General features: G+C 43.2%; 1 protein-coding gene across 3 annotated transcripts in view; it reads right to left on the bottom strand.

Moving 5' to 3' along the window:
* Positions 1 to 4,445: 4,445 nt before the first annotated feature.
* LOC106589362 (wings apart-like protein homolog) overlaps positions 4,446 to 27,895 on the bottom strand; it is a 52,732-nt gene continuing 29,282 nt past the window's right edge. For all 3 annotated transcript variants that reach the window (XM_045710037.2, XM_014179235.3, XM_014179236.3), the window contains 14 exons: positions 26,706 to 26,873; positions 23,956 to 24,092; positions 21,807 to 21,918; positions 21,364 to 21,597; positions 19,936 to 20,047; positions 16,346 to 16,443; positions 13,847 to 13,923; positions 10,988 to 11,166; positions 9,907 to 10,022; positions 9,205 to 9,369; positions 8,809 to 9,028; positions 8,518 to 8,606; positions 6,927 to 7,022; positions 4,446 to 6,694 (listed from right to left, as the gene is read on the bottom strand). In XM_045710037.2, the coding sequence (XP_045565993.1) occupies positions 6,629 to 6,694; positions 6,927 to 7,022; positions 8,518 to 8,606; positions 8,809 to 9,028; positions 9,205 to 9,369; positions 9,907 to 10,022; positions 10,988 to 11,166; positions 13,847 to 13,923; positions 16,346 to 16,443; positions 19,936 to 20,047; positions 21,364 to 21,597; positions 21,807 to 21,918; positions 23,956 to 24,092; positions 26,706 to 26,873 (1,869 nt within the window). In that variant the 3' untranslated portion in view covers positions 4,446 to 6,628. The remainder of the gene's footprint in view (positions 6,695 to 6,926; positions 7,023 to 8,517; positions 8,607 to 8,808; positions 9,029 to 9,204; positions 9,370 to 9,906; positions 10,023 to 10,987; positions 11,167 to 13,846; positions 13,924 to 16,345; positions 16,444 to 19,935; positions 20,048 to 21,363; positions 21,598 to 21,806; positions 21,919 to 23,955; positions 24,093 to 26,705; positions 26,874 to 27,895) is intronic.

The raw sequence follows: 27,895 nt of genomic DNA, 5'->3' as shown, positions 1-27,895 counted from the left end.
TGTTAAATTATTAAACAACTGAATGCCTGGAGTTAGCTAGCTAACGTTTAGTTAAGTTAGTTAACATTTCAGTACAAGGTAACGTTAGCTAACCTAACTCGGTTGACTCACTTAACATAACGTTAACATTAGCTAAATTGACTAACGTTAGAGTAAACAAGGCTTATTAACACTATCTAGCTTTACCATTCTGCTAGTTAACCAGCCAGCTGACCAGACGAAACATTACGTTACCCCCTTGCCTTGTGTTCTTCGGATCATAATTCTCCTTTGGTTGTATTGGTTACTGCTGCTGCTTCGGATTTCTCAAGCCAAGCCCAGGGTGTGTTCGCTGACACAGATGTGTCAATGTAACTTAGATCAAGTCACCTTGCATTGAAATAAAAAGTACATGTTACTAGTCCAATGATGAGTTTTAACACTCAGTTACTTTGTTTCAGACCACACCACCTGAAATAATAGAGAGAGACAGAAGCCCAAGAAAGAGAAGGAGCACAAGCACGGAGTCCAGGGAAATAGTAATGTAATTAGTTGTTAATCCAGTTATAGTTCATCAATAGTTAGTAATTAACAGTTGTATTTCCTTGTTGGTTAAATAAATAAAAGGTTATGTATTATAGTCCCCTTTCAGTCATGTAAATAGTTACCAATCCAAACATAGTTAATCAAGAGTTAGTAATTAACAGTTTTATATTGTATTTTGTATTTCCTTGTTAGTTAAAAAAAATAAAACTATATAGCTGAAATTTCCTGTCTTTATTAGTTGAAGCCATCATCGCATATAACACCTATTACCAACGTTAACCAACGTTTGTTAAACATTGACGAACGTTGGACGTTTGAAACCCAACCAACGTTGTAAAATACACCTATTATAAATGTTCATTAACATTTAAAAAGGAACTAATAGCCAACGTTGTAAATTACACTAATACCAACGTTTACCAAACGTTGATGACACCTATGACAAACCTACACTTTAACCAAAACCGAACATTTATCTGAATGCATTCAGAATGTTTAGACAACCAATCCAACACCTAAAAAAAAACGTTTATAAAACCTGTTTTTGCTACCTGGGTACTGCTATAATGCTATGCGGTTCGTAACGTAAATTATTTCTTTATTACATTGCTCAACATTTTGTTAAAATGTATCATAATTAGTTAGAGCAACGAATTTGTATCCGCTCTCTTCAGACTTCAGTTGCATATTTTCCGACATTTTCTTCAAATCTGAAACCGTTGTGAAGCCACGCCCATTTATGAAGAATTGCAGTACGGGCTCTAAAAGTACGACATCCGCGAAATTTTGGCATACTATATCCATACTATACCCAAATCACGTCACAAATAGTACGGTTAGTGTGGTTAGTATGAATATTCGAACACAGTTTCTGTCTTAAAGGGCCACTGTTATATTTTGAGACTGGCGTGAATGTGAAAATAAGCCAATATGCAGAGGGGTAGCCTACATTGTCTAATTCTCTGTATGGTAAATAATAATTAATTGTATTTTGTAAAGTGGCATCTTGCATCATACAACACAATACCGTACAATTTGCAGTCATCTACTTGGCCCATGGTGTTACAGACCAAGTAAAAAAGTATGAATTAATATCAAGCCCATGCAATGTATTGTACACCACTTATAGACTACTGAAGGCTATATCATATAAATCAAAAGCTATGTCGATGTGACAATGTTATGGAATTTGCTCCATTAGTTTTGTTGGTAGGCCTCAAATAGCCACAATAGCCTATTGACTACTGTCTAAAACTGTATGGGTACAGCTTCAGTGTTCACTGACGAGCGGAGGAAGTTGCACAAAATTCTCACAATGCTCAAGTTTCCGCTCACTAGATCTAAAATTTGCTCAGTTGCCCCCATAATTTGAGGGAACATTGCATATAACCTCTCCTGTAGACAGCAACGACAATGGGTTCTGTTTCCTCTGCTATTATGAACTACATTTTTGTCCAATAAGCCTAGATGAATGTTCCCTTATTCTTCTCCCAGTAAAATACTAATTTGTCTGAAGATTAGGCTAATTTGTGAAAATGAAACATGAGTTTTAAAAATATAGTGACGTTTTAATTATTCTTTGCTAAAAGCAGTGGATTATTAGCCTGCTCTATCATGAATAATCAAATCATCATCACCAAATAATTTTTCAGACTCTTGATCCGTTTTAATCCAATAGGAAAGGAATACATTTCCTCAAATCAATTGTTTGTCTTGGCCTATTCAAATTCATATTTTGGGATTAAATCGAGTAGAGTTTGACAATTTACGGTTAAATCATTTGCTCATTAGAATGCGCTTGTTTTATTAGATCTACTTTACTCGACGCACCGACCAAGTTAAAGATTTCTAACAAGCGTGTGCCTCTCCTTTCAATTTTGCTCGTGCGTCCGGTTTGCGTCTTATGTCGTCGATGGCAAACACTGAAAAGAAAAAAAATGCCCGTTTTACCCTCCACCTTTAATCCCGTCAGTGAAATTTGGTCTCGTTTCTTCTTGTCTTGCTCTGACAGGCATGCATGCACCCCAATTTACCCTCGTGGCGGGGGGTTCTAATCTACCCATCCGGCAGGGTTTGATCGCAGGCCCGTGTCCTCGGTTCAATGAGACGCTTCATTAATTTTAATATGCGGAGTGTGCCAACAACTGTCAGGACCTCCTAGGCCTATACCCAACCTCACCACGTGTTACTGAAGCTCTCCAACTCGCAGACCAGTCTTCAATATATGTGTAGCCTATTATTGGTTTATTTACTGTTTTTTGGAGAAGCTGTGGTATGAAAAGCGTGGGTCACCGCAGTTACAATGTGCGCGGAGAAAACGGGTCACATTTCTTTAGTAGCACCGCTAAATGGATTAGTTTAAGCACTGCGTGTGTGGCAAGTCAATTAGCCTGCTGTTAATGTCGCTTTTTAGACACATTTATTTATAATTATTTCACCCAAGGTTTTCCTCTCTTCTGTGAGCGTGAGGCTAGACCCTTGATTTCAAATATCAGGCCTACAAATCACTTTGTGAAGATATGAAGTTATTGTATTTGTAGTCAGGATATCTCACAAAGGCCAATATTATTTGATACAATTTATATTTTTCCATGGTTGCAATTATCAAAAAAGGTATGTTTTGACAGTTATTTTTTGCAGAAATAACAAGACATTCATAGCCTATGCTATGCCATTAGCCTAAATCTTAATAAAAATAATGAATAGACAACGAACTCTAAAAGTGGCCTGATCGCACTCCTCCCCAGAGCCAAGCCACATGCACCCAGTAATCACTCAAATGGACCTAATCCACTTTTGATGAACTTGGTTAATAGACTTCCTGCTGACATTATCAAAGGGATCCAACTCTATTCATTACGTGCACACGACCCTCGCCACGCCCATAGCATCCTCACAAGCTCTGGCGTTTGTCAATAAATGCACCCCTCACACTCAAAACTTTAAGGGACGGGTCTAGAAATTCAGTTACACGTCTGCACCGTTGAATCTATACCCTATTCAGGACAATGCCACGCCGCAAAAGTCTCTTTGTGCCATTTATCTCCAGAGACGCAGACACTGGTGCGGATTTGAAAGTGCAAGCGCATCGTATAGACGGTCCACATGGAGCTCTTGTGCAGACCAGTTGGATAGAAGAGAGGGCAGAGCGCAGGGGCAAGTGTGACCCGTGCGCTATTGTGGAGCTCAGATTGCCAGGGCTCAGATACATTGAGCAGGACCGGAGCACCATCGATAGAGCGCAAAGGCGTCGCCGTATGGCTGCAAACTCCCGCGAGAGGAGGAGGATGCTCGGGCTCAATGTCGCATTCGACCGCCTCAGGAGCGTCATCCCCAACCTGGAGAGCGACAAGAAGCTGTCCAAGTCAGAGACTCTTCAGATGGCGCAGATCTACATCACGACGCTCAGCGAGTTGTTGCAGGACAGGCCCTGCGGCACGGAATTCAGCACCACTGAACTTGAGAGCACCGAGCAAGTGCGCACGGCCCCAACTGGCATGCCAACAGTGAACGATACAGCAGAAGACTCAACTGTTGAGCTACCTGGGCCAGGAACATACGATACCGCATGTAGAGACAGTGGGAAAGTGATACGTGCGCCCTGCGAAGACCAGAAGACAGAGCTTAGAGGGTTTATGAACCTGTGGGAGAGAACTAGTGGCACAAAATAACTGGTTTTGTTTGTGCTTCGTAATTGTTTATTTTTTTTCCCATAAAAAAAACATGTTGATTCGTGTTTGATACCTTATGTAGATTATTTGGCTCAAGTAAAAACACATTAACAATTTGGCATCTGACTTTTTCTCCCCCTCACAGTTCAGTCTACTTTTGCATGTCTGAAAGTTATAGGGGCAGTTTATGCTGCATAAAAGAGCAATAGATTATTCCAAAACATGACACAAAAGTATCAGACACAGATGTACTGAAAGTAGCAATTTTTATTCAAGTTAAAATTATATACAAGTAACCAAAGACATTCTTGAAATTGGTACAAAGAGCATGTTCCTGCATTTGGCTTTTTACACCTTTTTAAATCTGTCTTTCAAATAACAACTGAAAATGCTGTATAAAATAAATTGGATTGGATTCAGAAAAGTAGTCTACCATTTCTAAATTTCCAATATTTACAAAAGTATTTACATTGTTCCATCCATTTCCAGATTTGTGAATAAAGCTCTTGTAAACTTCAGAAGTGTTAATTAAGCTTAAAAAAAAAAAAAAAAAAAAAAACGACTGGTGTGGCTCCCGACTACAGCGTACATCAGATTGAAATACAAGAGGCTTAACAGCTTAGAAAGTATTGATGAGGGTGTGTGCATGGAGATGGTTGAAGCGTTAATGTCTGCATGGCTGTGGGTGTGCATGCGCGTAGTAGAAGAGAAACAAAAACATGTCGGAAATATACAAAGGGGAATGAACGCAACTAGGAAATAAATGGGGAAACGTAATCTCCCCAATTCTGTACATCTTAACGCCAAACAGCCCCACGACCGACTAACCTCCGCATTCAAGCTGGGATAAGAGGATTTTACAGTTTTATAGGAGAAAACTATGGGAAACAGCATATAACCAACGAATTAGCTGACGACGTCATGCAGCCGACAGCAGTCCCAATCAAGCCTGAATTGAACAAAACTGAGAACACTGGCCATGAAACAGATTGGTTATATAATGGGCATCACATTATGAAACTCAGAACGGAGTGAGTATGGATACAGAAACCGCTAAACTGAGAGGCTCAGTTCATGAACAACAGCGCTCTTATCAATTCAAGTGCTTAAATTAAAAAGTTTGAAAAGCAAAAAAAAAAAATTATACTTGTAGTCTTTTAGTCCAGTTGATTTTTTGAGAAAAGCTTAAAAAGAAATTGAAGCATTGAAGAGAGGAAGAACATAACTTAATGCCAGACTGGCATGTATTTATTCAGAAACAGAAAACCAACACTGTAATGTGGTCTACAGCCTTTAACAGCTAGCTGAAGCACTGTGGCCATTCAGACCCAATAGTCTCTCCAGTACAGACTAAATTATGTAGTTCTCTCACGTTAGTGAAAACTACAGATGAGGACCATTTCAGGTCTGTCCTTGAACTACTACAATCTCCGAAAGTATCGACTTGGGCAGAGGTGAGGTGCTCACAAAACTAGCAATTCTCTCATCCTCGCCACTCCATGTACTTCGAAACAGAAAGAAAATCTATTTGTTCATTTCTAAACCTTTTTACACCCTCCCCTCAACGACAACGACAGAGGTTTTTAGAACACACACACACACAAAAAAGGAGGACAGTCGTGAAGGCAATAAAAGCGCTTCAGTGCAGTGGGGCCGTTGGGCTCTGGGGGCTTTCAGCATTTCAAAGCGGGCTGAGAGCTTTTGCTTTGCGTTCCTATTCCAGTTGTGTGGGTCACTGCCGAATGCTTTCTATGGATTGAAGGGGGGGGGGGGGGGGTCAGGCACACAGGCACTTTGATGACAAATCGGAAGTAAACAGAGGAGGGAGGCAGGGGGAGAGACATCTTTTACAGCAGGCAGAAAAAACTATGGAGGATGTGGCAGATGTAGCAAGAAGGCAACATATCGATTTGGGATACAAGGAGTTTTTATATAAATGCACAACCTGAATAGCACAATTGGGGGTATCGAATAAAGAAAAATGGTCACAAACCAAAAAAAAAATTAAAAAAAATAAGCATTTAATGAATATCATTCTGAGAATCATAAATTACAACTTCGTGAGGGAACAGAAAGGGGAAAAAAACAGTGTTTGGAACACAGAACGTCTAGAATATAAACGGAAGGTTGTTCTTATTTTCTGTTATCTGCTCCGAGTTCTCCTGTTCCAAACAGACATCATAATAGGAGTGGTGGAATACTGAAACAGTGCTTCAGGCCTCGCGTGTTTGAAGGGAGGCCATCACAGTATGTATAGTGAACGTGGTGTTGACGATGATGAAGATAGGTGGTTGTTATTAGCAGGCTGTGTGTGTGGGTGTGGTGTGTGTGTGTGTGTGTGTGTCTGGACTTGGGTCTACCAAACTGTCCTGGTCTCTGTGTGAGGCGAGTGGTCAGCCCCCAGTGTGGTCCCTCCCCACAGAGTCAGGTCTCTAACAGTGCTCCAGATAGTCAATGACCCGAGAGATGGACTTCTGCCCTGCGGTGCCCACATCACACTGCGGAGAGAGCGATGAGAGGGAGGGAGGGAAAGAACGATAGAGCAAAGGTCAGTTACCACACACACACTCTCTCCACACAAAATCCCTATTCAGATATAAGGCTACAGGGGCCAGACTGGGATATTAGTCATTAGCCTGTACAAGCTCAATGACACAAAAAGGCCACAATAAAGACCTTTAAGCAGACACTTGTAGGCAGACATTTTATCTAAAATGTGAGAGAACTTACTGTAAGATTCATGAAATTTAGGAACTTCTTGAGCATTTCTGTCATTATTGAGAAATCTCCTTTGGGCAGGTTTTCCCTCACAGTAGTCACATTCATCTGAAAAAGAAGACAATGAATCAAAACAGAATCCTTTGTTAGTTCTACTCACATTTCCAATCTCTGAAGAAATAAAGCACAACAGGCAGATGCATAATGTTGTGTCAGATAACAGTAATTCTAGTGATAAGCGAATGTCCGTATCATCTCAGAGGGAAAACAAGCAGTCACTGTAACCATCAAATCCAAGGTTGGCCGTGTGCAGTAGATTACATGCTGGGTGGCGACGAACAGTGGTGATGCATGTAGAATTGTTGGAGAAATTAAAATAAAATTATTTCCAAATGTTCTGTGGTCAATTCTACATGCATCACCACCCAGCATGTAATCTGCTTTTAAGTACACTCGGCCATCCATTGCTCTGGTGTTCTCTCTTGAAAGCCGTATTCAGGCAAGGCTAAAACTTCTGAAATCATTTAATTGGAACATATCCATAAACAGTTTATGGTTTTATTTTAAAATGAGTGGGGCACCCTACTCCCCACATATTTTTGTGTGTTTTATTGGGGAGGACAGTGGTAGAGAGTTAACGTAGGAGAGAGCGCTACAAGAGCAATGAGCTGGATTTGGATCCATACTGGAAGCTGTATGTTTTTCATAGGCAGCTGCTTAGACCGCTAGACCAGGCAGGCCACAACCATTTTGTTTTACAAGACAAACAGAAGTCTGAGGTGTGACCTTACCGAGTTAAAACACAGAGCCCCTGTCCAGATTAAAACTACAGCCTGGGATCGGTAGAGGTTTATCAGAGCGAGATAATGACCGTGGCACAATCAATCACAACCTAACGGCCCATTGGGAGAGACCGTGAGAGAGAGTCCATTACTAGAGATGCACTAAGCTCTCAAGGCATCATTGAATCGCTAATAACAATCTTCAAAAGAGAAAAAGGCCATTAAAGCAGCAATAAAAATCAACTCCGCTTTTATTTTCCTCTCGACAGTCGGCCGTGAAACTTTTAAGACCGCAATTCGGAAGGAAAACATTGATGGTCCCTGAAAGGTTTTAAAATGACGGATGTTCACTACCGATGTTCGAACGAGGCATCGCTGACGAGTGAGTCTGTGTCTTAATGATGATGTGGGTATTTGAAGTTCAGATTGGGCACATTGGAAAAGAACAGAATATTCAGAAAGGTATACGTAATGGGTCGACCTCAGCACTAGCCAAGTGCATCTGTATACAATGGATTCGTTAGCTTTCCCTACCTCTGGAAAAGAGCATCTGCTAAATGACCAAAATGGTACGGAAAATGTAGCCTAAATCTGTGTGTCTAGTGAACAATCCCAAACTAGGTCCATGTCGTTCATTATGTAATGATGGAACTGTTATTACAGATTCTTTGATTCATCCATTTTATTGCCTTTTGTGTATATATATATATATTTAATCTTCTTCATTTGAATGACTTCTTTGGAAATGCACTTTATATAAAAGTTTGATTTGATTATGTAGAGAAGCCGTGGTGCTCAGAACGTCAGGAGAGTTGCCTTACCGGACTCCCCTGGCAGAGACAGCCCAGTAGCAGAGCAGTGTAGGAGGCCACGATGCTGTCCTCCATGTGCTTCCCAGCATGCTGCAGAGCTGCAGGGGGAGAGAGGAGAAAGAGTCGCCAATTACTTCAACCTCCGATTCAGCAATGCCTCATTTATAATGCAAACATAGGTTCTACTCAATCTCTTTTCAGAGTTACCTAATGTCAGTATGGATCTATTACTTGGTTACTTAATTAGTTAAAACTTTGTCTTTATTTATTTAGCCTTTATTTAACCAGGTAGGTCATTACCTTTGGTAAGGTCTAGCTCCTCGTTTTCCTCCTCCTTCTTGGCCTTCTCCTTCTCGCTGACGGCGTTGGTGTTGTTGTTCTCCGAGGCCACCCACTGGATCTCGCCACCAGACTCCTGCCACTCGCCGCTCTGGTCCAGCTTGGGTTTGGGCACGTCGTTGATGAAGTCATCCGTCTCCGCCTCTGCCGCTATGGCCGCTTGCTCCCGCTGGAGGAAGAGCTGAGGGCGCAAAACGCATACGGTCAGAAAAGTTTGCGCTTGCATGTAATCAGTTCATCCACCCTTCCAGATCTATGCCTACGAGATCGTATAACGCTCACTGAAAATGTACGCGGTCTCTATACAACCTGACCTATGAACACGCGCACACACACCACATCGGCTCTCTAACCCACCTGCACCAGGGCAGCGATGGCGGTGAGCGATCCTTCCGTCTTGAGCTCCTCTTTGTCAGCCACCAGGACAGAGTTGAAGGGAGCTCCTCCGTCCATCTCCATCTCCATCAGACAGTGGCGGTTCCTAGCACTGTACTCCACCAGGTTGATCAGCAGACCCAGACCCTGCATGGAGAACCATCACACTTGAGACATACACATATACACACCTAGAGTACCATCACCAAGACCAGACCTTGCAGACACCAGTTGCATCCCAAATTACACCCTTTATGGGCCCAGGTCAAAAGTAGTGCACTTGAAAGGGAATAGGGTGCCATTTGGGAAGCAGTGACAATCCCACCTCAAAATGGACAGACACACAGTCCAATATCATCCCCTACACTTAAACCCTCCTCTATCAATTAGGTCGAGTTGAAACATATTCAAGTAAGTTCCTTACAGAGGAATGGTAATAGAACTGGGGACAAAAACAACAACAAAAATCTAGGAAGTCAGGGCCCGTATTCATAAAGCGTCTCAGAGTTTGAGTGTTGATCTAGGATCAGTTACCTTTCAGATCACAATGAGTACAATTACATGGACAGGAGAGACCTGATCCTAGATCTCATACTCTGAGACACTTTATAAATATGGGCCCTGGAAACCCATCTAACCAAAGCCATGGCTGCAATGTGATACTTGGGTAATGACGACGCTCACCAGTACTCGGATGTCGAACCTCCTCTCCTGATGAAGGTACTGTGGGACGCGGAGCACACAGTTCAAAGCTGTCATGATCATGTCCTCCTGCTCGCCTGTCTTCGTGCTTCCCCACTCTACACACACAAGGGGTAGAACATACAGCTGTGACGATACCAGTACTGCGATATTTTCTCCATGGCATAAATGAAAACATGAAGTAGACCAAACTCTTTAGTCCTTTAAAAACCTGCTGTTAGTAAAATACTGTGTGCTATAGCTTGGAAAATAAATAAAAATGTGAATCACGATGACAACAATGTTTGTTTCCAACATTAGAGCCATTTTCCTAAAGAAGTTAAATCTGCTTTGTGTTATGACTCCTTGCCATGATGCTAACAAGTACGGCGATACTGGTATTGCCCCGACCCTAGTAAAACAAAGTTATGACGGGACCTCAACAGTTATGTGCATAACCCATTTTTGGGAAGCTGAATGTCTTTAGGTGTCATCTTAAAGCACTTCTATGAACGAGCGGCGAGTGCACAACGTAGTGTAGGTATTAGAGATTCTGGGTTTGAGTCCAGACTCTGTCGCGACCGGGAGACCCATGGGGCGGCACACAATTGGCCCAGCATTGTCTGGGTTAGGGGAGGGTTTGGCCGGCAGGGATGTCCTTGTCCCATCGCGCACTAGCGACTCCTGTGGCGGGCCTGGCGCAGTGCACGCTGACACGGTCGCCAGGTGTTTCCTCTGACACATTGGTGCGGCTGGCTTCAGGGTTAAGTGGGCATTGTGTCAAGAAGCAGTGCGGTTTGGTTGGGTTGTGTTACAGATGGTTGGGTTGTGTTACGGAGGACGAACGGCTCTCGACCTTTGCCTCTCCTGAGTCCGTGCGGAAGTTGCAGCGATGAGACAATTGGATACCACAAAATTGAGAAAAGGGATAAAAAATAAAACACTTAAAAAAAAAAAAAAAAAGATAGTGTAGGTATGCAAATTTACTCAATAACCATCATAATTGACGACCACCGAAGGGAGTGGCATTGGCCCTGTCTGGTCAATCTATATCCAGATGATACAGTGTGTGTGGAGCTCTCACCATTGTCGTGGGTGAGGTTGAGCAGCACGCCGATGATGGCCTTCATGCAGTCCTCCACGGCCTTACCCACATTGCTGTGGCTGGCGTATGGCAGGGCAGTGCCCGCCGAGCACAGGGCACTGTTCACCTCAGTCTCCTGGCTGTAGCGCTGGATCATCTCCTCGCAGTGCCACAGGGCCCTGTCGACAACACACAGGGGCAATGGGTTAGCACGCCCGCATGCTTCCCATCCGAAACAGTTTGTGCATATGTTATGATGACATTGTGACATTTTTGCTTGTTTTGGTCGGCTATATAGCCAATTTCCATTTATGGTCCCTTATGCCAATGTCTATTCAAGCTTGATAGTTTCTCATTTTGGCATTGAACTTATAGCCTGCCGATGTTGTGCTGGGAAAGAATAGTCTTCATATTTGATGGGAGGATCGTTTGATTGACAAAAGACTGGACTGAAAGTATATGGAAGCGGGCTCTGGAAGGACTTCACATGGAATTAAAACACTAACAAACAGAGTGCGTCTGGAAAATAAGCTTTAAAAAAGTCAAAAAGGGCAACAATTCTTCCTATGAGATTGTTGTATTATTCAGAAACCGTGATGGTACATGGGAAACAGGCCCGCAAAAGATACAAAAGCAATAACACGTCTCTAGTGTTTCTCTTCGCATATAGACAGAGCCCTACACCATTAGTCAGACAGCATCCCCGCCAATACCTTTGAAAAAGGCAGTGTGCAGCGGGAGAGAACGGAGCGTAAATTTAACCTATAACAAAAAGGTTAGCAACAGCCGCGCACGCCGGCTGCATGGCTAACCAGAAGCAAAACAGCTTCATGCAAAATAGCAAAATAATGAGATTAGAGATAATGGGGGTCATTTATTATTAAGGCAGAGAGGAGAGCGGAGGAAGAGTTCATTCATTAGAGTGGGGGGGGGGGTGGGCGGTTGTTAATGAGGGCATCTGAGCTGCTGTGTGGCTCGACCCCTCTGATTTCTCCCCCCCGTAATTGAATTAGCGGCTAGTGAATCCTCTGTGTAAAATCTGACAGCGGTTCTTTCTTTTACCCAGTCGGAGAGGCCTCCTGGCTGGGGGTGCAAGGGCAGTTCACAAAGGGTGAGGCAGGGGTTAGGAACCAGAGCAGGGCGGTCAGGGTCCCGGCTGCAGTCAACGCACCCTGCCTGGGACGAGGCTAATTCAGTTAAAGACGGAAGAGTTTAAACAGATAAGTGGCTGTGGTGGAACGAGGCGGGTGGGGGACTGGGACGCTTGGGGGGTGGCTGACCCTTACAAGGGGAGAGAAATGGGGGTATTGATGGAGGGCTGATGGGTCCAGCGGGGACACAGAAGTGGCAGAGTTTGCTTTACAGAGGGGAACACGGACAGGGCGAGGGCGGATACTGTGATTGACAGTGTTAAAAATGTGGAAACTACAAAACAGAGCTCCATACAGAAACTTTTGTGCATGAATTATCCTTGCGATATAATCTGTCAGTGAGGAGCCAAGTGCATTTCAATCAATATAAAAAAGGCAAAGAAGATCTATGTGAATACTTGGATTGGGATGGAAAAAAGCTGTGTAAACTTAAAGACTAAGATAGAACAATTTTTTAAATAAAATCTTTGAGCACTAACCAATCACCAAAATAAAAGCTAAACAGTCAAAAATCAATGAATTTAGCAATATATATTTTGTTATTATGTTTGAGCAAAAGACCACGCATTAAACATGGAAAAATGCATCGGATTACAGGACATTTGCTTTAAAACTGCACAATTCTCTCTCAGCTCTATTAACGTGGGCCTCAAATTCTCTAAAAATGCAGGCACGACGACAGGCTGATCGCTCCCCCTGCCATAACGACCACCTACGCCCCTATTTGATCCAGAAAAAAAACCTGATGGCAGCAGTATTCTAAGTCTGCAGCTGTAAAGGCTGATAGGAGTCAGTGGCTCCTGAAGCAGTCAACTGATGAACCTGTAGGTTCATGCTCTACAACATTCGCAGAGTACGACCCTGCTTCACACAGGAAGCGGCGCAGGTCCTAATCCAGGCACTTGTCATCTCCCGTCTGGATTACTGCAACTCGCTGTTGGCTGGGCTCCCTGCCTGTGCCATTAAACCCCTACAACTCATCCAGAACGCCGCAGCCCGTCTGGTGTTCAACCTTCCCAAGTTCTCTCACGTCACCCCGCTCCTCCGCTCTCTCCACTGGCTTCCAGTTGAAGCTCGCATCCGCTACAAGACCATGGTGATTGCCTACGGAGCTGTGAAGGGAACGGCACCTCCGTACCTTCAGGCTCTGATCAGGCCCTATACCCAAACAAGGGCACTGCGTTCATCCACCTCTGGCCTGCTGGCCCCCCTACCTCTGAGGAAGCACAGTTCCCGCTCAGCCCAGTCAAAACTGTTCGCTGCTCTGGCACCCCAATGGTGGAACAAGCTCCCTCACGACGCCAGGACAGCGGAGTCAATCACCACCTTCCGGAGACACCTGAAACCCCACCTCTTTAAGGAATACCTAGGATAGGATAACGTAATCCTTCTAACCCCCCCCCCCCCCTTAAAAGATTTAGATGCACTATTGTAAAGTGGTTGTTCCACTGGATATCATAAGGTGAATGCACCAATTTGTAAGTCGCTCTGGATAAGAGCGTCTGCTAATTGACTTAAATGTAAATGTAACTGTGGAGGGAGGAGAGATTCACCAACCTGATGCATTGAATCAGCACTGCTACCGATCAAACACAATGATGCCGTCTGGTGATACAGGACTGTGTGTGTGTGTGTGTGTGTGTGTGTGTGTGTGTGTGTGTGTGTGTGTGTGTGTGTGTGTTCGTTCACGCTCATACAGGACACTCACTTGGCTGAGGAGCAGATAAGCTGAGAGTCCTTATAAGCAATCAGGTAGCCCTGGTTCTCTGGGTTGTGAACAGTTACCTGCGCAAATCAACAAGACAGAGAAAGTTAATTACACAGGGAATTCAATGTATTAACAGTTCATCTCAAATCAAGAGCACACAGAGCCCCCTATAGGAGACTCACATTGGATTCACAGACTTGAGTTGATCAGTAATCTAACCTCAGCAACCTGCTATCTAAATATACACTGTAGTCTGGCTGAAAGTGAAACAGAGCACAACTGCAGGCTTAGAGGGGCATGGGCAGCTGTTACAAAGATCAACATTTCCCATCAATACTTTATAATTGATCTTAAAGACACGCTTCGGAAGTTTTGTGACTAGTGAGTATTTTTTTTAACCTCCCGGTTTGGCCTGGATGTGTCAATGTGTAGTTCATACATGCATAATCTATGAGCAGAATTACTGTTTTACCTCAATCAGCCACGAAGTCCCTAGTTTGAAAGCGACTGTTTACTGGAAGCTGTACGGCGCCATTTTCCCTACATTAACCCTCGTGGGCCAGCCCCCTAGGAATTCGAGTTCCAGCCAATGAGAATCAGCCCCTTGTCATTTGAGTGACAGCTAGCAAGATGCACACAGCAGAGCTGAAAGAGAGCAATGACGTGGTGCACATATCTGCACGTGTGACGTAGTACGCAATTTGATGATCACTTTTGACTCATGAGCGCCACTTTCAGAACTACTGGCTAAAAAGTACTGGAGAATATCTTTACATTAAGATATAGTAAGGGCTATGACTGGGGCTCCTGACCCTGATTATGAATTGATGTAATTTTCAGCCTTCTAGTAGTCAGAAGTGTTGTCCAACACAGTAGTGTGTGTGTGTGTGTACACACACGTTTTCCTACCTCATCAGAACTACGTCTTAACATGTGACCAGAATTTGGGCTGGGCGATATATCAAATTAATTTGAATTCATGTTTTAGCACAATGTTTCACATCTCCTTGACTCCTGTGCTGTATGCACCTTCCCACACAGACACCAAGCCCCTCCCCCTGCCACTCACAACAACGAGACGAAAGATCACTTCTTCCTCCCCGACAACAAGCCGTTTCAACTCGCTATTTGCATTTGAGGTTTAGTCCGACATAAAAATGGGTCATATGGACACCCAAGCACGTTGAGACATTTCACTGTAATAGAGAAGTTAACCTTTGACCTTTGTAACTTTTGTAACGATACCCTTAAGTCTCAACTCCCAAAATGTACAACAGAGCAGACCCTACTAAGACAAGAGTATCTTAAAAAAAAAAAAAAGATTTTCTTTCTTTTATAAACAATATAAAAACACACACATACAAAACGACAATGTCATACAAACCTTAACTACATCACACCTGCCCAGACCCCACGAGCACATACCGCCCGCATCACATTCCGCCACGTGGCCTGAAACGCCACCATTGTGTTTCTCTCCGTAGGCCACGCAATTTCTATATCTAAATAGCTCATTTGATTTTTCCATTGTGTTGATGGCAGATTGATTACTACTTATTTTTGTTTAAGAAGGGAGTATCAATTAACATGATTGTGGAAAATGCATGATCGGTTTGTCATACGCGGCATTGCAGTACCACTTACAGCTAGCAGCATTTCAGCCACAGACTTATGTGCAAAGCAATCTAGTCTGTTTTAGAAATGTGAAATGAGCATCAAAAGATGCTTTTGCCAAATCCTTATACAAATTCATCTTCGGATCCAGGTAGATGTTCAAATCAAGTGGCCCATCTAAACAAAGTGAACAGGCTGCTGTTGTTCAAACAGATGGAGACAGACAGGAGGGTGTATTCATAAAAGTTCAACTGTTCTACCTTGTTGGCAAGCAAATAGATCCAATTTGGCTAGACTTGAAATATAAAGATCAGCTGGCTACTGACTAGTAGTGGGCTTGTGCTTGAGAGATTGTTTATGAGACCTGTGTTAATGTTCTATAATGCCTGTTACCAGAAGTTGGCCATTATTAGTGGATGTGCAGAGTTCTGGATACATTTGTAATGAAAAGGGCATTTTCATATATAGACTTGAAAGCCAGATTAGTGATTATTGCCACAAAGCAGGTTCAAATGAGTAGAATTTTACAAGCCCTGAATTCATTATATTATTCCCAACTGTTTGAAATGCAGTGTATTGACCTTTAACTGTGCAACAAAAGCTTGTAAAAAATAAATCGATTTTAGGCCATGTCGCCCAACCCTAACCAGAATGTCCTGACAAGGTAGGAAAACAAGAAATAACATTTTCGAAAAGAAAGGACTTTTTTCATGTCCTGAATTTGTTAAAAGGCTTTCTTAGGCTTAAGGGTCAGGGAAAAACTGGTTTTTGAATGGGAATACATTTTCACTCGCCAAAAAGTCCAGAAAATTCACAAAAACAAAGCTGTGTGTGTGTGTGTGTGTGTGTGTGTGTGTGTGTGTGTGTGTGTGTGTGTGTACTCACGCTCTCCAGCACACGTAGACACCTCTCGGCTCCCCACAGCGATGCCACCAGCTTCTCCTTGTCATCCTCGTGGCTCAGGTTCTCCACACATTCTTTCACTGCAGGAAACAAGATGGTTCAACCTCTCAACCCCATCGATCAGGTTAGAATGAAAAAAAATGGAAACGCCATTGAAGAGCCATGACCTCAACCCCATTGAACACCTTTTGAATGAATTGGAACGCCGACTTCGGGCAAAGCCTAATCGACCAACATCAGTGCCCGACCTCACTAATGCTTTTGCGGCTGAATGTAAGTCCCCGCAGCAATTTCCAACATCTAGTGGAAAGCCTTCCCAGAAGAGTGGAGGCTATTATAGCAGCAAAAAGGGGGGGGACCAACTCCATATTAATGTACATGATTTTGGAATGAGATGTTCGACGAGCAGGCGTCCACATACACTACATGACCAAAAGTATCATTTTTGGTTGTTGCATTGGCTGCGTCTCAATCCACCACATCTGCCGATGTCGGCCATCCACATTTGCGGTGAAAGGTGGCAGAGCTACGGCAGTATTAGTGAGACCATGAGACATCCAGAAAATCCTTCTGACGAAAACGTCCAGTGTTGAAAAGGTTTGGTCTACAAACTAATATGACCACACGGAAAGATGACCCTCACGAACATAATGGTGTTCTCCATTTTGCTCTACGACCCCCACATGCATCACGGGACTTGTCTAAAGTCGGCCCGCCGATCTGCCAACATCTGTCTGTAGCGTCAGAACTGTTTGGGATACACACTAATATGACCCGCCTGTGGAAAGGGGAGACTCTCACGAACACGTTGGTTGTTTTGGTCTTGCACGCCCACAAGCCTCGTCTGAAAATAGCCCTGTACCAGTTAAAATGTTTAACGGAAGTACGCAAAACATTAGGAACACCTGCTCTCTCCATGAGATTGACCAGGTGAAAGCTATGATCCCTAATTGATGTCACCTTTTAAATCCACTTCAAATCATTGCAGGATTCCCGAGTGGCGCAGCGGTCTAAGGCATTGCATCTCAGTGCAAGAGGCATCACGATAGTCCCTGGTTCGAATCCAGGCTGTATCACATCCGGCCGTGATTGGGAGTCCCATAGGGCGGCGTCCGGGTTTGGCCGGAGTAGGCTGTCATTGTAAATAAGAACGTTCTTAACTGACTTGCCTAGTTAAATAAAGGTAAAATAACAAAAAAATGTAGATGAATGGGAGGAGACTTGAGACAATTGAGATTGTGTAGGTGTGCCATTCAGAGGGTGAATGGGCAAGAAAATATTTAAGTGCCTTTGAACGGGGTATGGTAGTAGGTGCACGGGTTTGCGTGTGTTAAGAACGGCAACGCTGCTGGGTTTTTCACACTCAACAGTTTCCTCTGTGTATCAAGAATGGTCCACCCCCCAAAGGACATCCAGCCAACTTGACACAACTGTGGGAAGCATTGGAGTCAACATGGGCCAGCATCCCTGTGGAAAGCTTTTGACACATTGTAGAGTCCATGCCCCAAGGAATTCAGGCTGTTCTGAGGGCAAAAAGGGTTGCAACTCAATATTAGGAAGGTGTTCCTAATGTTTTGTACACTCAGTGTATATGGAAGTAGTACAGTGCCAAAAAAAAAAGAGGGGTTAAATATGTTAAAATATAAAAAAACAATTTCCTGGTCTTATCGCTCTCAGATATAGGACATCGCCTTTTGACTGTTTTTCCATGTATGAATCGGTTATTCAATGCGTTTCTATGGGCAAGACAAATTCAATGTTTAATCAAATATTCAAATATTTTATTTCTTTGGAAAACTGCAAACTCATTCCTTGGAGGGCCTAGCGTCTACAGGTGTTAGTTTTTTCCTTTCAATGAATCCCTAAACAACCAGGAATGGGGAGTTCCTTAACCTGTTAGGGCTAGGGGGCAGTATTGACACGGCTGGATAAAAAAACGTACCCGATTTAATCTGGTTACTACTCCTGCCCAGTAACTAGAATATGCATATAATTATTGGCTTTGGATAGAAAACACCCTAAAGTTTCTAAAACTGTTTGAATGGTGTCTGTGAGTATAACAGAACTCCTATGGCAGGCCAAAACCTGAGAAGATTTCAAGCAGGAAGTGGCCTGTCTGAGAAGTAGTGTTTCATCTTGGCTCTTTTTATTGAAGACTCAGGATCTGTGCAATAACGTGACACTTCCTACGTCTTCCATAGGGTCTCAGAGCCCGGGAAAACGTTGAACGATATCGAGGCAGGCTCTGGCTGAAACACTACTATGGGCTTAGGCGCGTGCCCGCTTCGACCGAATGCTTTGTTTTCCTTTGTCTGTTTATCTAAACGCAGATTCCCGTCGGAATATTATCGCTTTTTTATGAGAAAAATGGCATAAAAATTGATTTTAAACAGCGGTTGACATGCTTCGAAGTACGGTAATGGAATATTTAGAATTCTTTTGTCACGAATTGCGCCATGCTCGTCACCCTTATTTAGCCTTTAGGATAGTGTCTAGAACGCACGAACAAAACGCCGCTGTTTGGATATAACGATGGATTATTTTGGACCAAACCAACATTTGTTATTGAAGTATAAGTCCTGGGAGTGCATTCTGACGAAGACAACAAAGGTAAGAACATTTTTCTTATAGTAAATCTGACTTTGATGAGTGCTAAACCTGCTGGGTGTCTAAATAGCTAGCCCTGTGATGCCGGGCTATCTACTGAGAATATTGCAAAATGTGCTTTCACCGAAAAGCTATTTTAAAATCGGACATATCGAGTGCATAGAGGAGTTCTGTATCTATAATTCTTAAAATAATTGTTATTCTTTTTGTGAACGTTTATCGTGAGTAATTTAGTAAATTCACCGGCAGTGTTCGGTGGGAATGCTAGTCACATGCTAATGTAAAAAGCTGGTTTTTGATATAAATATGAACTTGATTGAACAAAACATGCATGTATCGTATAACATAATGTCCTAGGGTTGTCATCTGATGAAGATCATCAAAGGTTAGTGCTACATTTAGCTGTGATTTGGGTTTATGTGACATTATATGCTAGCTTGAAAAATGGGTGTCTGATTATTTCTGGCTCGGTACTCCGCTGACATAATCTAATGTTTTGCTTTCGTTGTAAAGCCTTTTTGAAATCGGACAGTGTGGTTAGATTAACGAGAGTCTTATCTTTAAAATGGTGTAAAAGAGTCATATTTTTGAAAAATTGAAGTAATAGCATATCTAAGGATTTGAATAACGCGCCACAGGATTCAACTGGCTGTTGAGTAGGTGGGGCGTCCCACCTAGCCCATAGAGGTTAATAATTAATAACCTTAATTCAATCACATACAAGGTAGGAGTGAAAACCCACAGACACTCGACCCTCCGTGGAATGAGTTTGACATCTGAACTTCAAAATCAAATAGCTAAACGATCCTTGGCATCACCATCTTAAAATAATTATACATGTTAGTTTAGTAGAACCTCCCCGCCGGCTTAGACTCTTGGGGGTTAACCATGACTGCTTCTGTAAGTCGCTCTGGATAAGACCACCTGCTAAATGACTCAAATGTAAATATCTAGGTCTAGCTTACCTTTATCCACTATGTGGTCCAGGCCTCCCAGGAGCCTAAGCTCCTCTTTAAACCAGTCCCCAGCCCGCTTGGAGGTCAGCGATAACAAGGTCTCCATGGCTAAATGCCCCGTCTGCGAACACACAGGGAGTAATGAAAATATACTTACTTCACACACACGCACAGGGTATAAGTAGACATGACTGACTCGGTGTGTTGTGATTCAAAGACGCTAACTATGACAGACGATAACAGGGTGAGGAATTGGAAGAAAGAAATCTAGATTGTCAGGAGAATTCTAGATTGCATGTAGGTAGAGTTCGGGTCCAACCACAACACTGACATCTTGAATTTCACTGTCGATAGATAGAGATATTAATTATGAAAGCGTTAGCTTCTAACGTTACAAATTTTAAAACAAACTGTTGAGCTCAGATGATAAGCAAACATTCAGTTCTTCCACCAACATTCAATCAGATTCTCTAATGATTAATTCAACATGGAAGCTTACAAAAATATAAAAGAGAGTGAGTCCCTGTGATTATTCCGAAGAGAGACCGCTTGAATTCATCAAAATCAGTTGGGGTGGGCCTTGAGGCGAATGGTCAGTCTGCTCTCTATGAAGAATAGGGCTTCATCCCAAATATCACCCTATTCCCTACATAGTGCACTACTTTTGACCAGAGCCCTATGGATGACATTTGGGACACGGACTAGAAAATCAGTGGAGAGGATATTTATAGAAGGAAAGGAAACCAAAAGGCTAAAAAGCCAGATATCAAGGGCCATGTCATCATGTCTTCAGATTAAACCTGGTTTTAAATGCTGTGCAGTTCCGCCAGTCCCAATTCAAATACATTCTTTCCATTGGCTCTAACGTGCAAAGCCATTGTGTGTCAGGGGCGACTGTTCATCTCTCTCTACATCTCTCTCATTTCACAAACAAAAGTCATGTTTTTTTGGTGACCGTCACAGAGACCTCTCATTGCATCAATCAAGCAGTGTTTTCCCCCAACAATGTCTGAAATAATTATTCAAAACATGGCTTACAGCAGCCACGGCCATTAGAGGTGCCAAAGCAGGAAGATTATTAACGTAAATCCAAGATTACATCTACACAACACCTGCTAATCCATACTGGTTTAAGGCCTGCATTTAAACCTCTAGTAGTCCATCTGCCACAGGACAGAGGGGGAGGAGAAGAGTTAGAGATAGACGGGGAGAAAACAAGGAGGAGGAAAGAGTCTCGGGCTCTGAGCTACAGCTAGTCTCCATCCTGTAATCATAGACCAGAGTTATATTCATTAGGCACCCCCCAAAGAAATAATAACTGGCCTGAAACGGGGAAGGACTACCTGAACTTGTCCAACAGGAAACACAAATTTTTGTTTTCCGTTGCATGCCCTAATGAATATGACCTAAGGTAGACTCTCTCTAGGGAACCCGTACCGTGATGTTCTCCAGGTCCAGGTGCTTGTTGTGCACCGTGTCGCACAGCTTGCGGATCTTCTCCTTGACCTTTGACATCTCCTTGGCAGTGAGCTGGTTGTCCTTGGCCACAGAGTGGTCCCCCTCCAGCTCCAGCAGGCGGATCATCAGGTCTAGACTGGCCCGGTCCAGGTCCATGTTGAGTCGGTCTCGGCTCAGGATGTACATCAGACTGGCCGTACACAGGGAGAGGTTCTGGGAGGGGGGGGAGTAATGGAGAGAGAGGGAAAAGGGAGGAGGAGAAAGGATACGTGAACCTGATATCCAGATTTTAAGTTGTGTTACTAAGCGCCAATGCCTTTTGTCACTTGGCAGGCTCCAGTTAAAGGTTTGAGCTTCAATACTGATCTGACAGAAACCAAGTCGAGTCAGCCACAATCTCTGGAGGAGCAGCCTTAACTTACCGGGTGCTGTGGGGCATCGTTGAGAGTCTTGAAGACCTGGGCCACCTTCCCTCTGGCCCGCAGGTGCATTCTGAAGCTGGGCATGGCACACCTGGTGGCCAGGCTAATGATACTGCAGGAGAGGAGAGATTAATAAAGTTGAATTGAACAGAGAAGAGGGGAGAGGGGGGTCACTCTTCTGCTAGATCATCGTCCAGTTTGCCATCATCTGATGGGAAAGGCAGTGGTGCATATGCTGCGAGGAAAACCGTGCTGTTAACCGCAAACCTAGGATCAGATGAACATTACCTTAATCATTATTTTAAAGCTGGAATCCTTAATTAACCTGTCTGGGCTAGGGGGCAGTATTTTCACGGCCGGATGAAAAACGTACCCAATTTAAACAGGTTACTACTCTGGCCCAGAAATGAGAATATGCATATTATTAGTACATTTGGATAGAAAACACTCTGAAGTTTCTAAAACTGTTTGAATGGTGTCTGAGTATAACAGAACTTCTATGGCAGGCAAAAACCTCAGAAAAATCCAAGCAGGAAGTGGAAAGTCTGAGAATTGTAGTTCTTTTGATTCTCTATCGAAACGACAGTGTCTGTGGGGGACGTTGCACTTCCTAAGGCTTCCATTGGCTGTCAACAGCCTTCAGAAAGTGGTTTGAGCATTCTCCTGTCACTGGGCAAATAATAGGAGCTCAGTTACTGAGTGGTCTGCCTGGCAACAAAGTGATTGGATATGCGCGGTCACGCGAGCGCGCCGTTCCTTCTTTTTCTTCTTGAATGAATATGCTATTGTCCGGTTGGAATATTACCGCAATTTTAAGTTAATAATACCATAAAGATTGATTTTAAACAGCGTTTGACATGCTTCTAAGTACGGTAATGGAACATTTTGACTTTTCATCTCTAGTTCCGCGATCGCGCGTTATGCCTTTGGATAAGTGATCTGTACGCACGAACAAACGGTAGGTATTTGTACATAAATATGGATTATTTCAAACAAAAACAACATTTATTGTGGAAGTAGCAGTCCTGGGAGTGCATTCTGACAAAGATCAGCAAAGGTAAGAGAATATTTCTAATACTAATTCTGAGTTTAGGTTGCCCCGAACTTGGCGGGTGTCCTGAATAGCTCGCCGTGATGGCTGAGCTATGTACTCAGAATATTGAAAAATGTGCTTTCTCCGTAAAGCTATTTTATAATCTGACACAGCAGTTGCATCCAGGAGTAGTCCATCTATAATTCTTTAAATAATTGTTATATATTTTGTCAACGTTTATGATGAGCATTTTTGTAAATTGATGTGCACATTCACCAGACGTTTTGGTGGGAATACATTTTCTGAACATCACGCGCCAATGTAAAATGCTGTTTTTGGATATAAATATTTACTTTATTAAACAAAACATACATGTATTGTGTAACATAATGTCCTAGGAGTGTCATCTGATGAAGATCGTCAAAGGTTAAGGCTCCATTTAGCTGTGTTTTGGGTTTTATTGACACATGTCCTTGTTTGGAAAATGGCTGTGTGATTATTTTTGTCTATGTACTCTCCTAACATAATCTAATGTTTTGCTTTCGCTGTAAAGCCTTTTTGAAATCAGACTATGTGGTTACATCAAGGAGAAAGTTGAATTATGACATTTTGTTATTTTTGAATTTGCCGCCCTGATATTTCACTGGCTGTGTCCCGCAGGTGGACGCCAGTGTCCCACGTAGCCCATAGAAGTTAAAGTGGAACTCTAGCCTCCGTTTCACCTCATTTACCTGATTTACTTACAAAGGCACATCTCAATAGGTGGTCCAGGTATGTCATGACAGTAAAAGTTCAACAATTTCTGTCAAAGCATGTCTAACGGTGAAACTGCCACATCCGTTTGCAATATTACAACAAATTTACAGCAAACAAACACTTTTTCCCCTGACATCATTGACAAAACAGAAAAATATGCACTCCAATTTTCATTACCAAGTCGTACGACACTCCTCACCTCCACATTGTCTACAAAACAAAAACAATAAGAACGGCCATGGGGCGGACAGTGGTGTCATTTCCACTACTGCCGATTCCATCTTTAACCATCAATGAGATGCCAAAGAACCCCGTATCAGTAGTTAAAGCATTAACTAGCAGCTAGTCAGCTGGTCTTACCTAAGGCAGCGTGTGTTGAGGGGCTGGCCACTCTTCAAGCCAGTGGCCAGGTACTCAAAGTCATCGGTGAACTCCTGGTTCTCGCCAAACTCCACCACGTCGTTGAAGTGCTTGACATGCTGGACTACTGTGTATAGCTGGAACAAAGTGTTGATGTCATGTCAATGCATGCTGGGCTCATTAAATCACATGGTACAATGCATTCGTAAGGTATTCATACCCTTTCTCCACATTTTGTTGCATTACAGCCTTATTCTAAAATGGATTAAATAAAACATCCTCAATCTACAAACAATACTCCATAAAGACAGTGAAAACTGGATTGTAGAAAAGTATTAAAAATAAAAAAAATGAAAATAACTTATTTACGTAAGTATTCAGAACCTTCGCTATGAGAGTCGAAATTGAGCTCAGGTGCATCCTGTTTTCAAACAACCTCATTGGAGTCCACCTATGGTAAATTCAATTGACAGGACATTATTTCAAAAAGCACACACCTGTCAATATAAGGTCCCACAGTTGACAGTGCATGTCAGAGCAAGCAATGAGGTCGAAGTAATTGTTTATAGACCTCCGAGACAGGATTGTGTCGAGGCACAGATCTGGGGAAGGGTACCAAAACATTTCTGCAGCATTGAAGGTTCCCAAGAACACAGTGGCCTGCATCATTCTTAAATGGAAGAAGTTTGGAACCACCAAGACCCTTCCTAGAGCTGACCGCTTTGCCAAACTGAGCAATCGGGGGAGAACCTCAGGGAGGTGACCAAGAACCCGATGGTCACTGACAGAGCTCCAGAGTTCCTCTGTGGCAATGGGAGAACCTTCCAAAAGGACAACCATCCCTGCAGCACTCCACCAATCACGTCTTTATGGTAGAGTGGCCAGACGGAAGCCACTCCTCCGTAAAACCACATGCCAGCCCGCTTGGAGTTTGACAAAAGGCACCTAAAGGACTCTCAGACCATGAGAACAAGATTCTCTGGTCTGATGAAACCAATATTGAACTCTTTGGCCTGAATGCCAAGCGTCACGTCTGGAGGAAACCTGGCACCCTCCCTACAGCGAAGCATGGTGGTGGCAGCATCATGCTGTGTGGATGTTTTTCAGCAGCAGGGACTGGGAGACTAGTCAGGTTCGAGGGAAAGATGAACGGAGCAAAGTAGAGATCCTTGATGAAAACATGCTCCAGAGCGCTCAGGACCTCAGACTGGGGTGAAGGTTCACCTTCTAACAGGACAACAACACTAAGCACACAGCCAAGACATTGCAGGAGTGCCTTCGGGACAAGTCTCTGAATGTCTTTGAGTGGCCCAACCATAGCCTGGACTTGAACCTGATCGAAATCTCTAGAGAGAACTGAAAATAGCTGTGCAGCGACGCTCCCTATCCAACCTGACAGTTTGAGAGGATCTGCCGAGAAAAACAGGAGAAACTTCCCAAATACAGGCGTGCCAAGTCATATCCAAGAAGACTTGAGGCTGCCAAAGGAGTTAACAAAGTACTGAGTAAAGGGTCTGAATACTTCTGTAATGACAAAGCAAAAATCTGTTTTTGCTTTGTCATTATGGGGTAGTTTGTGTAGATTGATGAGGGGATGTGTAGATTTGTGTAGATTTATTTTAGAATAAAGCTGTAACGTAAAAATTTGGAAAAAGTCAAGGGGTCTGAATACTTTCCGAATGAACAGTATATGTCCCAAATGGCATATACTCTATATAGTGCAGCAAATAGTAGTGCCCTGGTTAAAGTATAAGTGAATCGGGTGCAATTTCAGACACAGCCCAAGTCCCCCTGATACAATGTAACAAACAATAAGGGACCATGCCATCATCACCATGTTTCTCACACATACTAATTGCGTAACACATTTCCCTTAATAGTTACGCAACACACTTCAATTGTTAGCATGCTAATGACAAATTCTGATGTGGGGGGGAGCAGGGTAAGAGTTTCTGGATTCGCAGTGAATGTGGAGCAGGGATGAGGTAGATACTAGATCGAGCTAGAGAGCTCAGTCCTGCTATTCTTAGCATGAGAGCTATGCGCCCGCAGCCTGCCTTTTCGGTCGCGAGCCAAGCGTACAGGCACAAAAACAGCAAATGTTAACTGCAGGTGGAGTTTAAGGACGTGGGATGCCCATTACGCTGTTCCTGCTCATGCGACTGCCCACACTGCAGTTTCTAGCGGGGCTAATACTGCTTAGCATACAAGACACCCCTCAGACTCCTAAAATAACCAACTACAGATGGTTACACAAACCATTGTTTAGGGATTGAGGGATCCTGCAGTATATGGTCTTATAGGAAGGTGGAGTAATTGATGCACGGCCTTAGAATTCACTGTGGTTTGTTTCAAGAGTCTATATTTAAATAAGATGATCTACACCTGACCAAACCAGGTAGGTATGATCAGGACTAAACTGATGGACCATCCATGAAATCGGTGCTATTGTTCAAATCCATTTTTAAACATCGTAGACCAGGGCCCATATTCATAAAGTGATCAAGGATCAGGTCCACCGGTCCATAAACATATTCATTATTATCTGAAAGGCAAAACTAATCCTAAAATCAGCACTCCTACTCTGAGGCTTGAGCAACAGTTCCAGGGCAATATCTTGTGATTTTATTTTATTCAACCTTCATTTAAGCATGGAGTCACTTACAGGCTGTGCTTTATAGATGCCAAGTTACAGACCACAGTGATAGGTTGATGGCTAGAACAGAGAGTGTTGTTGTGTTGGTGCTCACCTCCTTGTGCTCTTTCCTGCATTTCAGTGCAGTGACAATGTCCTGGTAGGGCTCGGTGGGGAACGACACAGACTTGATGACTTTGGGCGGCGGGCATGGCGGCGCTTTGAACAGGCCGTCGTCTTTGTGAGAGTTGGCATCCTTGCTGCTCCCGCTCGACTGGCTGGCCTGGTAGAGAGAGGGAGAGTAGGAGAGACAGGGAAAGGGCAGAAAGAGAGAGAGAGAGAGTGTCAGAGAAAAGCAAAACCAAACACCTGCTCAGCACACGGCCCTGCTGCTGCTGCTGGCAATTCATGTTGTTGAACGCCAGCCAACAGCCTCCTGCCCCTTACGTAAGACCAGATAAGGCACAGTAAAAACTCACACGTGCACACACACACACACACACGACCCGAGTCCCTTCTAGCAGTCTGAGGGAGGAGGGCGTTATAGGGCCCTGTAAAACATGACTAACATTATCTGTAAGACTGAGAACTCAACATTCAGAGCAGTGTATTTTTAACAGGCTAATGAATTCCAGGGATGGCAAGGTGCCACAATGGCTTCTAATGACATTTGGTGAATTAATCAGACCGTGTGCATGCCAAATGGTACCCTAGTGCACTACAAAAGGAAATAGGGTGCCACTTGGGACACCGATTGGAGTAGTGGCCTTAAGGGGGCAAACCATGGCTAAGAGACCAATACGAGCATGTGTTTACTCTGGAAAAATGTGTAGCAGTGTGTGTGGGGGGGGGGCTCAGTTCTGGTGACTTTACATAAAGGACATTCTACTCCAAAATGAATGAAAATAAAATGATGCTGACACCATCTACAATATCATTTCCACCTCCAGAAATTAGCCAAATAATAATTTAACATATTGGACCATGTTGGACCATGTATATAGCCTATGCATGGCCCATATTATTAGGTATGCTATTAGTAATAAGCATTCAAATATAAATTGTTATTTAACATCTTATTTGGGGTTTACGGGATATCCGCAAAAAGCAACGATACCCACTATAAAAACAACAGTAAGGTAAACCTGTTTAAGGTAAACTTGTTTAGTTTAACTTATTTGATACAACTTAAAGATGTGTCCATCTATAGCAGTGGATAAGAAGTATGCAAAAGTGTTTGCTTTAAACCACCACAAGGGGTGGCTGGCTGAATGAGTTCAACATAGTCAATATGAAACGGCACTG

Source organism: Salmo salar, chromosome 28 (genome assembly GCF_965601325.2).
Source record: "Salmo salar chromosome 28, fSalSal1, whole genome shotgun sequence".
NCBI classification, from domain to species: Eukaryota; Metazoa; Chordata; class Actinopteri; order Salmoniformes; family Salmonidae; genus Salmo; species Salmo salar.
The sequence above is the reverse complement of the archived record's forward strand: the minus strand, read 5'-3'. Positions and strand labels throughout refer to the sequence as shown.